The sequence below is a fragment of the Haliotis cracherodii genome, unplaced genomic scaffold (assembly GCF_022045235.1).
Source record: "Haliotis cracherodii isolate W230 unplaced genomic scaffold, xgHalCrac1.p SCAF_11, whole genome shotgun sequence".
Lineage (NCBI taxonomy): Eukaryota > Metazoa > Mollusca > Gastropoda > Lepetellida > Haliotidae > Haliotis > Haliotis cracherodii.
This window is the reverse complement of record NW_027266266.1, coordinates 17826028-17841425: the sequence shown is the minus strand read 5'-3', so window position 1 is coordinate 17841425 and position 15398 is coordinate 17826028. Positions and strand designations below refer to the sequence as shown.

At 41.7% G+C, this 15398-nt stretch overlaps 1 protein-coding gene across 1 annotated transcript in view; it reads right to left on the bottom strand.

Annotated features, from left to right (window-relative positions):
- The window catches only part of LOC139455495 (uncharacterized), a 41321-nt gene extending 31448 nt beyond the window's left edge, over positions 1-9873 (bottom strand). The window contains exon 1 of the mRNA XM_071237045.1: positions 9767-9873. Coding sequence (XP_071093146.1) covers positions 9767-9829 — 63 coding nt within the window. The 5' untranslated portion in view covers positions 9830-9873. The remainder of the gene's footprint in view (positions 1-9766) is intronic.
- Between the last annotated feature and the right edge of the window lie 5525 nt (positions 9874-15398).

Genomic DNA, 15398 nt, shown 5'->3' with positions numbered 1-15398 from the left:
CCCACAATCATAGGTTTCTGGCGTGCCAAAGGGACGCAACTCTGCACAGCGAATCGCGGCGCCTTAGACGACTGGGCCACCCGTGTCCCCCTCTAAACTTCTGAGTATGGAGTACTGTAAGGTACATTCTATCTTTCTATACAGTTCAAAATGCAAAACAATGCAAGATCTCGCGTGATCTTTGTGAACAAACTCGCATTATTAGGGCTGATCTGTTCTCTCCTTAAACCTCGCAGTCAGCAATAGAAAAGTTGTGTGAGTGAGTGAGTGAGTTGGGTTTTACGCCCGCTTTTAACAGTATTCCAGTTATATCACTGCGTGTCAGCTTAATGTGGGAAGAAAGCCCGGAGTGATGCAGGTCTAAGACGTTTACCACTTCGATGAAACCCACGAGCACGGGTATGGTGCTGACAAACCTAGAAACATAATCGGGGCGAACCGGGATTCGAACCCACAATCATAGGTTTCTGGTGTGCCCAAGGGACGCAACTCTGCACAGCGAATCGCGGCGCCTTAAACGACTGGGCCACCCGTGCCCCCAGAAAAGTTGTGTGACGATTGTCAGTGAATGGTCGTGTCTGAGTCAGACAAATTAGTGGTAACGCTGTACAACGCCGGTGTACGATGAATTACTCAGCAATATTCCAGCTATATAACGGCGGTCTGTAAATGATCGACACTGGACCAGACAATCCAGTGATTGACAACACATGCATCGATCCACGCAATTTGGACACGATGACCTGCATCAACCAAGTAAGCGAACCTGGCCACCCGATACCGTTAGTCGCCTCTTACAAGCATGGTCGCCTTGTACGGATGGGTTGCTCGTAAAACTAGCATCGGGCGCTGTATACCGTCTTACAAATCGCTACGACTATCGTAAGTCTATGATTAGGTATGACATTACTACCGCCTTTCGAATGTAACTGCTTTAAGGGCATGGAAATTGCGATGGTGTTAGCGATACGGTCGTAAATCAATTATAAAGTATAGGATTTACGATCGTCTTAGCGCCATGACTATCGTAAGTCTATGATAAAGCATAGGATTTACGATCGTCATAGCGCTACGACTATCGTAAGTCTATGAAAAAGTATTGGATTCACGATGGTTTTAGAGCTACAATCGAAACTCAATGATAAAGTATAGAATTTACGATCGTCTTAGCGCTACGACTATCTTTAGTCTATGATTAAGTATTGGACCGCCCCAGCGCTACGACCGTAACTCTATGATAAAGTATGGGACTGACGATCGTCTCAGCGCTGCGTCCGCAGCTCAAAGATAAAGTACGGGATTGTCGCCCGCCCCAGCGCTACGACCGTAATTCTACGATAAAGTATGGGACTGACGATCGTCTCAGCGCTGCGTCCGCAACTCAAAGATAAAGTACGGGATTGTCGCCCGTCCAAGCGCTACGACCGTAACTCTATGATAAAGTTGCGGAGTTGAGATCGCTTCCTGGAACAGATGATTTATCCTGACCCGGGACTAAAAATATATTGGGTAGTCCGAAATATAAATGAATTGCGTTCTTTGTAAGAAACAGACCAATAATATGAACAGTTATCGTGGGAGGTTACTATGGAAAATTGATAATATAGAGGAAAAATAAGGTTTTTTGCTCTTGTAGCTATATATTGAGAACGACCAATAATTGACGATTGCAATATTTTACGGCAAAAAGTAATTATGCTTCCTATGAAGTTCAATAAAAATGAATTTATTCTGAAAGTAAGTGATGCATCTGTCAATACATATTCATGAAGACTCTCCTCGAATTTAAGGCTATGATTCACATTTTGCACGTGCATGTTTGGTCAAAGATAGAAAGTTGATAAGACGATTGACCAAATATTATGTTGCTATTTTTAATAAGATGACATTGACAATAGTTAATAGGAAGCACAGTTACTACTTCTGTTAGTATTTGATTTATTTGATTAAAAGTTACTGAATTTAGAATTTAAGTTTGTTTTAACAGGGCGTTACTACGTAATGGTTTCATAAATGTCTAACTTGATATCTGCAATTCATGTTATGTAATCAATTAGCTTCACAACATAATCTGTTCTTGATAAATAAATAAATAAATAGATAAATAAATAAATAAATAAATAAATAATGATGATGATGATGATGTTACTATTACTGTTGCTGTTACAAATACTACTTATCCTGCTGGTATTTCTACAATTATTACTATTACTGCTGCTACTACGACTACTACTAATGCCTCAATTAATTATATAACTTCTACTACTACTGCTGGTACTACTACTACTGCTGCTGCTACTACTACTACTGTTGCTGCTGCTTCTACTACTGCCACTGCAACTATTTCTGCTGCTGCTACTACTGCAGCTACTACTACTACTGTCGCTGCTACTACTATTATTGGTGCTGCTACTACTACTGCTGCTGATGCTGATACTACTACTGCTGCTGCTACTACTGCTACTACTGTTGCTGCTACTACTACTGCTGCTGCTACTACTACTACTACTACTACTACCTATACTGGTGCTGCATACTACTGTTGCTGCTGCTGCTACTGTTTCTGCTAGTGCTGCTGCTACTACTGTTAATGATGCTACTACTACTTCTGCTGCTGCTACTTCTGCTACTGTTGCTGCTGCTACTACTGCTTCTGCTGTTGTTGCTACTATGATTGCCACTACTACTACTGCTACTGATCATAATAACAGTAATATCTGGAAATAACAAAGCCACTTTTACTTTTGGCTATGCACATACTTGACTGCATATAGGATAATAAAGATGAGTAAACCGCTTAATGACATTGACCGCTTTGCAACAATGTATAGAACTACATTAGTATACATTATAGTTGGACGTCGTGTATATAGAACTACATTGGTATACATTAGAGTTGGACGTCGTGTAAATAGAACTACATTGGTATACATTAGAGTTGGACGTCGTGTATATAGAACTACATTGGTATACATTAGAGTTGGACGTCGTGTATGTAGAACTACATTAGTATACATTAGAGTTGGACGTCGTGTATATAGAACTACATTGGTATACATTAGAGTTGGACGTCGTGTATGTAGAACTACATTGGTATACATTAGAGTTCGACGTCGTGTATATAGAACAATATTGGTATACATTAGAGTTGGACGTCGTGTATATAGAACTACATTAGTATACATTAGAGTTGGACGTCGTGTATATAGAACTACATTGGTATACATTAGAGTTCGACGTCGTGTATATAGAACAATATTGGTATACATTAGAGTTGGACGTGGTGTAGAAAGAACTACATTAGTATACATTAGAGTTGGACGTCGTGTATATAGAACTACATTGGTATACATTAGAGTTGGACGTCGTGTATACAGAAGTACATTGGTATACATTAGAGTTGGGCGTCGTGTAAATAGAACTACATTGGTATACATAAGAGTTGGACGTCGTGTATATAGCACTACATTAATCTACATTAGAGTTGGACGTCGTGTACATAGAACTACATTGGTATACATTAGAGTTGGACGTCGTGTATATAGAACTACATTGGTATACATTAGAGTTGGACGTCGTGTATGTAGAACTACATTGGTATACATTAGAGTTGGACGTCGTGTATATTGAACTACATTGGTATACATTAGAGTTGGACGTCGTGTATATAGAACTACATTGGTATACATTAGAGTTGGACGTCGTGTATATAGAACTACATTGGTATACATTAGAGTTGGACGTCGTGTATATAGAACTACATTGGTATACATTAGAGTTGGACGTTGTGTATATAGAACTACATTGGTATGCATTACATTGATATACATTAGAGTTGGACGTCATGTACATAGAACTACATTGGTATACATTACATTGGTATACATTAGAGTTGGACGTCATGTATATAGAACTACATTGGTATACATTACATTAGTATACATTAGAGTTAGACGTCGTGTATATAGAACTACATTGGTATACATTACATTGGTATACATTAGAGTTAGACGTCGTGTATATAGAACTACATTGGTATACATTACATTGGTATACATTAGAATTGGACGTCGTGTATATAGAACTACATTGGTATACATTAGAGTTGGACGTCGTGTATATAGAACTACATTGGTATACATTAGAGTTGGACGTCGTGTGCGCATGCGTGTTTGTGTTTCGCGTTTAAATTAACACGCGTGTTAAAAGTAGAAGTGTTTGTCTCAACTGACTCTCATCACTCAAACTGTCTGGCATCAACCTTGACAACAACTACAATAGACAACGCTTATTAACAATAAAAAGAGATATCAATTTCCTGTCAATCAGGTCACCCTACAGCATGTTGACTCAGGTCTGCCGCCCACGCACCTCCAGAAAAAACAACATGGCGGAGCAAAGGAGTTATTCCTTGTCAGGTTCACCGCTTGTATGCACAAATCACAGCTGTACATTAACACAACAAAGGAGAAATGAGATAAAATCGGCGAACTATTGCTTGACCTTTTATTGCGTCTGAAAATAATTTGATAAAGGGTTGTTTGGGATACGTGTCAATGGGACCTGTTCTAGAGACATGCTCATGTACTTGTGGACTAGTTGTTTATTAGTCTAGAATAATAATGGTGATTGGTTGGTCATAATGAATCTATGAGGTACAAATGTACAAATGTACAATGTTTGTTTGTTGTTTTACGTCCCTCTCAGAAAGATTTCATTGTTTGTTGTTTTACGCCGTACGTGGTCTGAAAATAATCGAATCTGGACAAGACAATCCGGTGATAGTTATAATTAGCAACGTTCGACACCATCGGGGTACGACGACACTCTATTACCCATGCCCCCGAGTCTGACCAGGCAGTCCATTTAATAATAATAATAATAATAATAACAACAATAACAACAACAACAACAACAACAATAATAATAATAACAACAACAATAATAATAATAATAATCATAATAATAATCTGGATGAGACAGACCGGTGTTTGATATTATAAACGACGTCCCCGCCATTGGGTTATATTGACACGAAACCAACAAAATAACAGCTCATATGTCGTCTTGCCCGTATCTCCACGGAATAGGAATGTTGTAATCAACCGTTTCTATTAGCTGTGCGGGGAGGTCGGGGTTAAAGCGTTCGCTCGTCACGCCGAAGACCCGGGTTCGATTCCCGACATGGGTACAATGTGTAAAGCCCATTTCTGGTGTCCCCCGCCGTGATATTGCTGGAATATTGCTAAAAGCGGCGTAAAACCATACTCACTCACTCACTCATCAGTCTTAAGTGGTAGTGGCAACAAAACCCCCACTGATGTCACGTGCAGAAATGAATCCTATAGTGACGTCATTAGGTCACGTGTTACTTTAGGTCGTCGAGTCATTTGGCATCATTCGATGGCTTTCTCGAAAGCGATAGCTGACTTAGCCTCAAAATTATTCTGATCACAAATTGTCGAGAAGTGTCATGGCATCCGAATATATTTTCGTTATCGGGTTCGGTCGAGCGTGAGTTCGTATAGTGATTTTCAAAATGTCAGATGACGCATGTCGTTATTTGTGCTTGAAGCCATTTAAATAAAATATCTCGTACATTGGGCAAAATACCATCTTCACAGTTGCACTATGACGATTTACAATGTAGATAGGGACAGGTTTTATTCCTTATCATTCATATCAAGAAACCTATACTCAACAACAAAAGTTCCTCTGACACACTAATATTTAAGTGTATTTACAAGTTTTATTTTACATCTCATCATTTTGTAATCTCGTTCTATACTAATTTGTCTGTATAATAATAACAACAGAATATGTTCTTGTCGTCATGTTCCGTAAAATAATTAAAAAGGAATGGCGACATTTAGAAATGTCAGAAGTTATATTTAGGTATGAGAATATCATTTTTAAAAATAAAATCCACCTACTCGATCAATGAAGCTAAATATTTTATTTAGAAATATTGTGGCCTGACATTAGCGACTGTTTTGTGTTAGCCATCCCTGGATGCGGTTCAATGTTTCACTGAGAAAATTGTTCTTTTGCGTAGTTTTGGAATTGTAACTTTTCATAAATTATTAACTCGACGTAGATGTCAATCACACCGATCGGTCATGGCAGTTGCTTTAATAACACTTTGAGCATGCTAAATAGTGTGTGGATTTGGCGCATTATAAATATGCACATCATCATCATCATCATCATCATCATCATCAATCATCATTATTATTATTATTATCATTATCATCAATTATTCTCCCTCTTCTTCTCCTTTTTATTATTATTAATGAAAAATCTGCAATGTGATTATAAACAGTTTAGATATAGTTATCTCTGCTCAGTATTTTACAGTAGGGGTATTTTATCACAGATAAATTGCGGAGCCCCAAAACGACTTCAGAGATCAGTTGTAGATGTAAGGACGGTAAATGAACATTCTTAATACTGCATCACTTCGAAATTTCTCCGACAGCAGCTGATATGTAGTCCCTAGTTCTTCTGAGTGAGTGAGTGAGTGAGTTGGGTTTAACGCCGCTTTTAACAGTATTCCAGTTACATCACGGCGTGTCAGCTTAAATTGGGAGGAAAGCCCGAAGTGATGCAGGTCTCAGACGTTTACCACTTCGGTGAAACCCACGAGCACGGGTGTGGTGCTGACAAACATAGAAACATAATCGGGGCGAACCGGGATTCGAACCCACAATCATAGGTTTCTGGCGTGCCCAATTATCACGACGATCACACCGGAAATTGTTATCACACATTGTACCCATATGACGAATGGAACCCGTGTACCTGGCTCTATAAACAAAACAATACCCTGCATCACCACAGGCTTTACCCCCACATTAAGCTGACACGCCGTGATATAACTGGAATACTGTTAAAAGCGGCGTTAAACCCAACTCACTCACACACTCGTCGTGATATTGCTAGAATATTTCTAAAAGCGGCGTATAATAATACCCATTGCACGTGTACCAAAAAAGTTTAGCCATCTCAATATCATCCTCGATTATCCAGGGTATGATATTGTGATGTGATAAATATCATAATAGAATAGAAATTTAACAAATCGGATGTCCGTGGATCTCGCAAGAGTAAATATGACGCTAGCAGTCACTTGGGGCAATATGTCGAATTAACCAAGAAATAGACGATGACGGTCGACTTAATGTATATCGAGAAGTATCAACACAAAGGCATGTGGTGAGTGAGTGAGTGAGTGAGTACTATTTAACAATAAGTAACAATTTTCCAACCGTATTAGATTCGTCACCACTCGCATCTTTCTGTAACCTGCATGAAGGCTCGTCCCCTTCTCGAAGGTCGACACGCGCGTCAACACATGGGTAAGGAAGAGAATATATGTGTGTCAACTTCTTTATTATGAGGAACACATAATAATAATGTGTTCCTCATAATAAAGAAGTTGACATCTATATATTCTCTTCCTTATGTGAATAACTTCTAAATTCCTTTCAAAGACCTAACTATGGGTACTTCGATCACTATAATCCCGAGTATTTAAATTAATTTTGGCCATATGCATTTGTTTAAAAACTGTGGGAAAAATTAGATCGTCACTAGCACACCGCCGTGTATGCGGCTAATGGAAACGTGATCTATAAATTGATGTTGTTGCTTGTAGGGCTTGTCCGGGAATGGCACGAGTTGGTCACAAATGACCTTATTACTGCAGTGTGAGAGTGAGTGAGTGAGTGGGTGGGTGAGTGAGTGAGTGAGTTAGTGAGTGAGTATGGTTTACGCCGCTTTTAGCAATATTCCAGCAATATCACGACGGGGGACACCAGAAATGGGTTTCACACATTGTACCCATGTCGGGAATCGAACCCGGGTCTTCGGCGTGATGAGCGAACGCTTTAACTACTAGACTACCCGACAGTCCCTTACTGAAGGGAACAAAATGAATGGCACACAGTTGAGGATCGAACCCATATCTTCGACGTCACAAGCCAAATCATTTACCTGTGGACTACCCGCCGCCCCGAAACCCTGTCAATCTGACCGCCTCCGTGGTCTAGTGGATAGGGCGCCTGCCCGGAAAGTGGAAAGTCGACCCCCTGCCGCGTTATACCAAAAGACGTTTAAAGATGGTACTTGTTGTTACCCTGTCTGGCGCTCGGCATTAAGGGGCTAAAACAAGGACTTGTCGGCTCGGAGTCAGTATACTGTGCCTGAGTGGGGTATTCATGTTAAACTTCATGGTATCTCAGTGAGCTAGCACTTTAAATCGGCATCTCTCTGGACTAGTACAAGCAGCCACACACACACACACACACACACACACACACACACACACACACACACACACACACACACACACGTGCATGCACGTCGCTATATAAGTGCAATAATCTTGGACGCGACGTTAAACCCAATATCACCTCACCTCACCAAAAGACGTTTTAAGATGACACTTGTTGTTACCCTGCCTGGCGTTCAGTATTCACGTCGCTACATTAGTGCAGTAATCCTCAAACCGACGATAAACGCTATTAAACATCACCTCACGTTTATATCTTTACTTCAGACTCTTCTCTATGACAATGATTAATCAGGACATACGTTAATGTGAAAAACTGTTAATCCGGGCGATAACAATTATGAAGGGAAAATAATTATTTACCTTAAGCACATCCAATCTATTCACTCGGGTAACGGGCCCTCTCCATAACGTCATTATCATCAAGCACACAACACTAAGCACTGTTATACATGCAGGTCAGGAGATTGAAATGGGGAAGGGGGGGGAGGATATTGCGACGTGCATGCACGGGCGTAAGTGGCTACTTGTACTAGTCCGTACTGAAGCCCGTTTTTATAATGCTAGACAATTTAGACATCATGTCGCAGTTTAACATCAGACACAGTATACGTGCTCCGAGCCGACCTTTCCGTTTTTATCTCCTTAACGCCGAGCACCAGGCAGGGTTACAACAAGTGCCATCTTTGAACGTCCACTATCCATTAGACCACGGAGGTATTCGCAACATGCACATATTCAACCTAGACAAGACGTTCGTCGAAAATCCGATATCGGCAAGTTTATTTTATATTATATGTAATATATATCGAATGTGACGGTCCGAACACATGGAAAGACATATAGTTTACTACGGTTATAACGAACTCAAAGGGACTGCCGACAATAGTTCGTTATATCCGAAGTTCGTTATAAGCATATTCTAGTACACAGCATATATGCAGCAAATGACCGGGACAAAAAAGTTCCTTTTATCCGTCACTTCATTACAAGCGTGTTCGTTATAAACGTAGTTTACTGTATTGCTTAACCGTACTTCATTGTGAAAATGTTTAAAACTTCACAAGGGAACATTTATACATAATTCTCTCACTATATCCATATGAGGAATAATGTCAAATTCAAAGCCAAATCGAGAAACATGTTAACAGTAACTAATAAACCCTAATTAATATCGCTTGAGATAAATATGACTGTGAACATTTCACAATAAATTCAATATATTAATATCTTACAAACCAAGGCACGGGTCCACGCAGCGTTCATAACACTTCGACTGTCATAACTTCATAGTTTAACATGGACTTACCACAACGAACACTTTGTGGATCGGGCCCCTGTAAAACGAAATATGTAGGGAAAAGCCAGTACGATTTCAAGCAGAACATGAAAAATGCCGCATGTCTAACAAACGAACTTGGAATGAACACTGAAGACACACACAAATCAATACACTATCATATTGCCACATACCTGTCCACAAGCACGTCCGCTCACCGCTCCCGAGGGGCCAAGTTTACGAAACGGACGACACATCCGCTAGTGGGTTTATATTCTGTTTACCCCACGACTCTTATCGATTGGGATGGTCACGTGACTCGAGTGTCCGACGGTGCCATTTTGTTTCCCGCTGCGGGGTTGAACACTGTTGGCTGGTCGCGTGAACAAGGCTTATATTTTCTATGTCGCTTTGGATTAATCAGAAATCAGATAGAACATAAAAGCATAGGTGTTTATGTCGCGTGGACGTGTCGCGTTGTTACTGGCGACGGTAGAGGCGATTGGTTTAGGAGTCGGTACTGACATTTTGTGAAATGTTAACAGCGTGAGTTTTAAATGGTTTGGAGGACATTTTGGATTTGTTGTTGAAACGTCGAAGGCATTTATCTCGGTGTGGCGGGGTGACTGTGAAATACAAAATTGCTATTTAAAGAAATGTAGCTCTAAATGTATGTATGTTAATGAAAACGTGAAAGTAATGTATAGGAGAAATTGTGAAATCGATGACGTGTGTTAGTAGTTCACAGTAACAACCGAAGCTATGGGAACGAATAGGTCCAATGTATATATAATAACGGGAGATATTATACCTTACACAATAGAGGCAATGCACGCAGGCGAATCAGTGACCAGGGCCCACTTGCACAAAGCGATCTTAGCGCTAAGATGATCGTAACTCCCATACTATAACATAGGCTTACAATAGTCTTAGCGCTAAAATCGCTTTGTGCAAGTGGGCCCAGGTCAGTTACACACCAAACCTGAAATGGTTAAAATAATTTCTTTGGTGCAGTGAGTGAGTGAGTTGTCTTTAACGCCGCTTTGAACAGTTTTTCAGTTGTACCCCGGCGTGGATCACGGGTGGAAGTCTGATGTAGGTCTCTGGCGTCTTATGTTGTAATTAGAGGCAGGTTTGTCTACATTTTTGATGAAATCCACGAGCACTTGCATGTGCTTTCAAACCTACAATATAACCAGGGTGAATCGGGGATTCGAACCCACCTTCATAGGATTCCGGCCTCACCTGACACGTCTGGCCCACTCCGTCGGCCTGGTGATCCAGATTCTGTCCTGTACATGGGTAAACTGGCTGAAGCCTGTTCACAGCGTGCGTGCGTGCGTGCGTGCGTGCGTGCGTGCGTGCGTGCGTGCGTGCGTGCGTGCTTGTGTTTGTGTGTCCCATGTTGTAATTCGAGACGATTAAAATGTGTGTCCAAAGTACACCACTGAAAGGATGCTCATGCTGTCAATCTCTGGTTTGTCTGTCCACTGTCGAATTTCTTCAGGTCGTCGTGATATAGTTGGACGTTTGTTGACTGCTACGTAAAACAACATTCACGCACACCCATCATCATACTATTGCCAGAACGACTGCCAGTATACAGTGGGGTAATTCGAAACTTTCGTACCTCAGCGCTTATTTACTCACGCCCGCACACACGCACGCACGCACGCACGCACGCACGCACGCACGCAGGCACTCGCGCACGCACACACACTATCATATTCACTCCCCTCTTTCTTTCTTTTTCTCCCTCCTCTTTCTCACTCTTCTCTCTCTCTCTCTTTCTCTCTCTCTCTCTCTCTGTCTGTCTCATTCTCTCTCTCTCTCTCACACACACACACACACATCCGCACACGCTGACGCTGTACTTAACCCACACCATTCTTCGTTTCTCTCCTTGATACAAGGCGAATCGAAACAGTCCATCCATTGACGCCAGACACGCCTGTAACTGACATCCCACAGTTGCAGGAGTGTGAAGGGAGCATGCTGGCACTGACGGATTAACGCCGCCATGTCAAGAAGACGTGTTGCACGAAACTAATCTTGTAGTCATACACTCTTCCAAAAAAGAAACGCACAGGTTGAACTTTAGTAAATTTGTTGTACCTAATAAAGTCGATATATTTATTTTAATATCATAGATACAAATATGAAATTTTTGAGCTCAATAGTTACATGTTGTCGTTGTACAAATTTGAAAACTGTTTATTGTCATGTCACATTAGGCCACAAGGTTGCGCTGAACTCAGTATCTCGTGTATCCCGGGCAGCAATCACGACTCTGCATCTCCTCGGCACTGACTGGAGTGAACGAATTCTGCGCGATTCTGCTTGTAATGCGTTGGCCAGTTGTGGGAGTTTCTGCGGCGTGTTCTGACGTTGACGTACACGTCGATCGAGTTCATCCCAGAGGTGTTCGATTGGGTTGAGATCTGGAGATATTGACTGCCAGGGCAAGGCGTTGATGTTGGCATTATGAAGGTAGTCTACCGTGACACGAGCTGTGTGCGGTGCAGCGTTGTCCTGTTGAAACAATGATTGGAAGAAGCTGAGGTTGAAGAATTTGATTCATGTAGCGATTCGCTATCAAATTTCCCTGAACCACAACCAAGTCAGATCTCGTGGTGTATTGGCCCCCCTACACCATCACACTACCACCACCGAAACTGTCGAATTCACGTACACAATGTGGGGCAAAACGCTCATTTTGACGACGATAAATACGTTATCCTCCATCTCGCCGGTGAAGAAGAAATTGTGATTAATCGATAAACCACACTCGTCTCCATTTTCTCAAATTCCAAGGCTGTAAGGCATGGCACCGACGCAAGCGTCGCTGTCGATGGATCTGTTGCAAAACTGGGACGATAACTGGTTTTCTGGGTCGGATTCCAGCCTCGGGAAGATGGTTCCTGAAAGTATGGTCTGATATCCTCCTCAAACTAGGAATGGGTCCTGCAGTCTGCGTAGCTGTGGCATTGCGATGACGTAAGTGGAACGGTCGAATGTAGCGATCTTGTGCAGGGGTGGTAACTCTTGGTCGACCGGTTCTCGGACGGTCTGCAGTGAAATTGAACTGTGTGTATCGGTCCCAAAGGCGGCCAATGGTGCTGTGGTGGACGTTGAAGAGCCGTGCAGACTGCGATTCCCCTCTTTGGATACGTCATATGGCGATTTTCCGATCGGCAGCGCTGAGTCTTGGCATTTTCGAACTTGAAAAATGTTGACAATTGAATGACAAATTATTGGCTTATGCTTGCCATTTTATAGCCACTACCACGAGTTACGAATGCCATTACGTGCACCTGCATTTTGCTTCACTGTTTTTCTCCTTGACATTTTTTAACAAGTGTGAAAACAATGCCACAAATGTTCTATCGGGTTGAGATCAGGCGATTTGGGCGGCCATGGAAGTACATTGATGTTCTCATTAACAAGGAAATTAACTGTTGCAGGTGCTGTGTGGGCCGAGCGTTGTCATGTTGGAACAGCTCCCTCTGGCGGTCCAAAGTTGGGAGGGGGTGAGGATGCAGAATTTGGTCTATGTATCGGTTTGCTGTGAAATTTCCCTGGATATGGCTCCCCACACCATGACACTCCCTCCACCAAATCGGTCCACCTGTCGAACGCAGTTCATGTCGACGTCGGTAAACACGTTGTCTTCCATCCCGTCGCTGAAGAAGGAAACGTGACACATCGCCAGTTCCTGAGATCCCATGCATGTACTCTGTTGCACCACAGTGTCTTTACTTTTGCTTTCAACATTTTGCACGTGTATTGTGCTGAAAACTTTTTCTGAAAGCAATTTCCGTGCATCCTTTGCATTTTTGATGATAAACGTTTTGAGATGTGTTTGCGCGCAATGCACAACAAACATGAAATGATTAACGGGAATCAAACATAAGAATTGTCTTTATGACGATTGCTGGAAAAAAAAAATCTATTTGGAATTCTCAAAACACCTATGCGTTTCTTTTTTTGAAGAGTGTATATCCAATTTATTTACACCGGATTTTTGGTGTAGTCAGGTTCAATAAACTACATACAGCCTGTGCGGTTCATTTTTGTAGAATGTATGTGGAAGTCAGAATAGACCAGTGGCAAGTGCGCTTGCTTGCCACACCGACGAACAGGGTTCGATTCTAAGCACGGTTTGTGAAAACGCGCTAAAGGTTGCCTCATCCACTGATTCTGAATGTTTCAATATCAACGGTGCTGCCTCAGCAATCAGTGTGTGAATGAGAGTATTCCAGTTATATCACTGCGCGTCAGCTTAATGTTGTCGGAAAGCCCGAAGTGATGCATGTTTCAGACGTTTATCACTTTGTTGAAACCCACGAACACTAGCATGGTGCTGACAAACCTAGAAACATAGTGCTAGCTTATAACGTTCCTCTGGTATGGCACGGCCGGGAATCGCACCCCCGACCTTCCGTTCTCCAGACACTCTATCTACTACACCATGGATGCGGCCTCGATCCGCTTGGTTCCGCGTGATTGGGTTTGGTTGGAATGGTCTATGGGTCATCACGACATAGTAAGTGGGTATTGCTTTACCCCCTTATTCAAGCAATATCACGGCATGGGTTGTGGGTGTTTATTTATTTATTTATTTATTTTTTGTTTAACGCCGCACTCAGCAATATTCCAGCTATATGTCGAGTCTGGACCAGGCAATCCAGTGATTGACGTTACGAACATCGACCCACGCAATTGGGATACGAAAACGTGCGAGCCTGACCACCCGATCCCGTTAGCCGCCTTTTACGACAAGGATAGTCGCCTTTTACGGCAAGCATGGGTTGCTGAAGACCTATTCTACCCCGGATCTTCACGGGTCGGTTCCGCATGAGACTAGGTTCCCAACACATGCTTCGCCAAATTGGGCACTGAGATATACCTCGAATACTTTTCAACTCACTCACTCAGAATGTAGTAATGTCATAGACATCTGTAAAACTAAATAACAGGTTTTCTGAGGAGGGATACAAGATTCCACAAGTTTCATGTGAAAACTGAAACAAACGATAAAATCGTAAATCATGACAATATTTGCAAGGACGTGATTGATATGGAAATACATAATGCTGGAAACGTACGGGTTTTTTTTTATTTACATTCATTACCAAATGTTACCTTTGAGGCATAACTTGTCAAACTTGAAGTAAATAACTCTGAACTCTTGATAACCTTAGAGATTTATTGACATTTCCTTTCGACCTTTCTTCCTTTATTTTGATCATATATTAATCTCTGTTGATAGGCCTTCACAAGAAAAACAAAACGGGACATTTGACGGTCATGACAGGAAAGCTTAAAGCACATCTCATTGAAGAAATGAATATTCTATAAACAAAATCAATGGTTTGAATTATTCAGCGATGCCTTTCAGGGCCGGAAGGAGCTGCTTCTTCACTCATGGATATACATCCCATTATAGATCTCCACTCCGCATAAACAAATTTTGAGCCCGATTCCACACATGATCGAATACACATTTAGACCGGTGGGAATTGTGGGTAATGATATAGGTCCCTAGCAACATATGCAGGGCCCCGTTCCACAAAGCAATCTTTAGTTGATCGAAAGCAGCATACTTTAACATAGACAATCGTAGCGCTAAGATCGCTTTGTGAAACGGGGCCCAGAAGGAGGCGACGTGATCGATTTTATTCGTTACGTAATTTCTCCTTATTTGGAAAAACACTAATATATAATATTTGTGTAAAACAACTCACTCACTCACTCAAACACACACACACAAACACACACACACACACATACAAACACACACATACACACACATACACATACGCA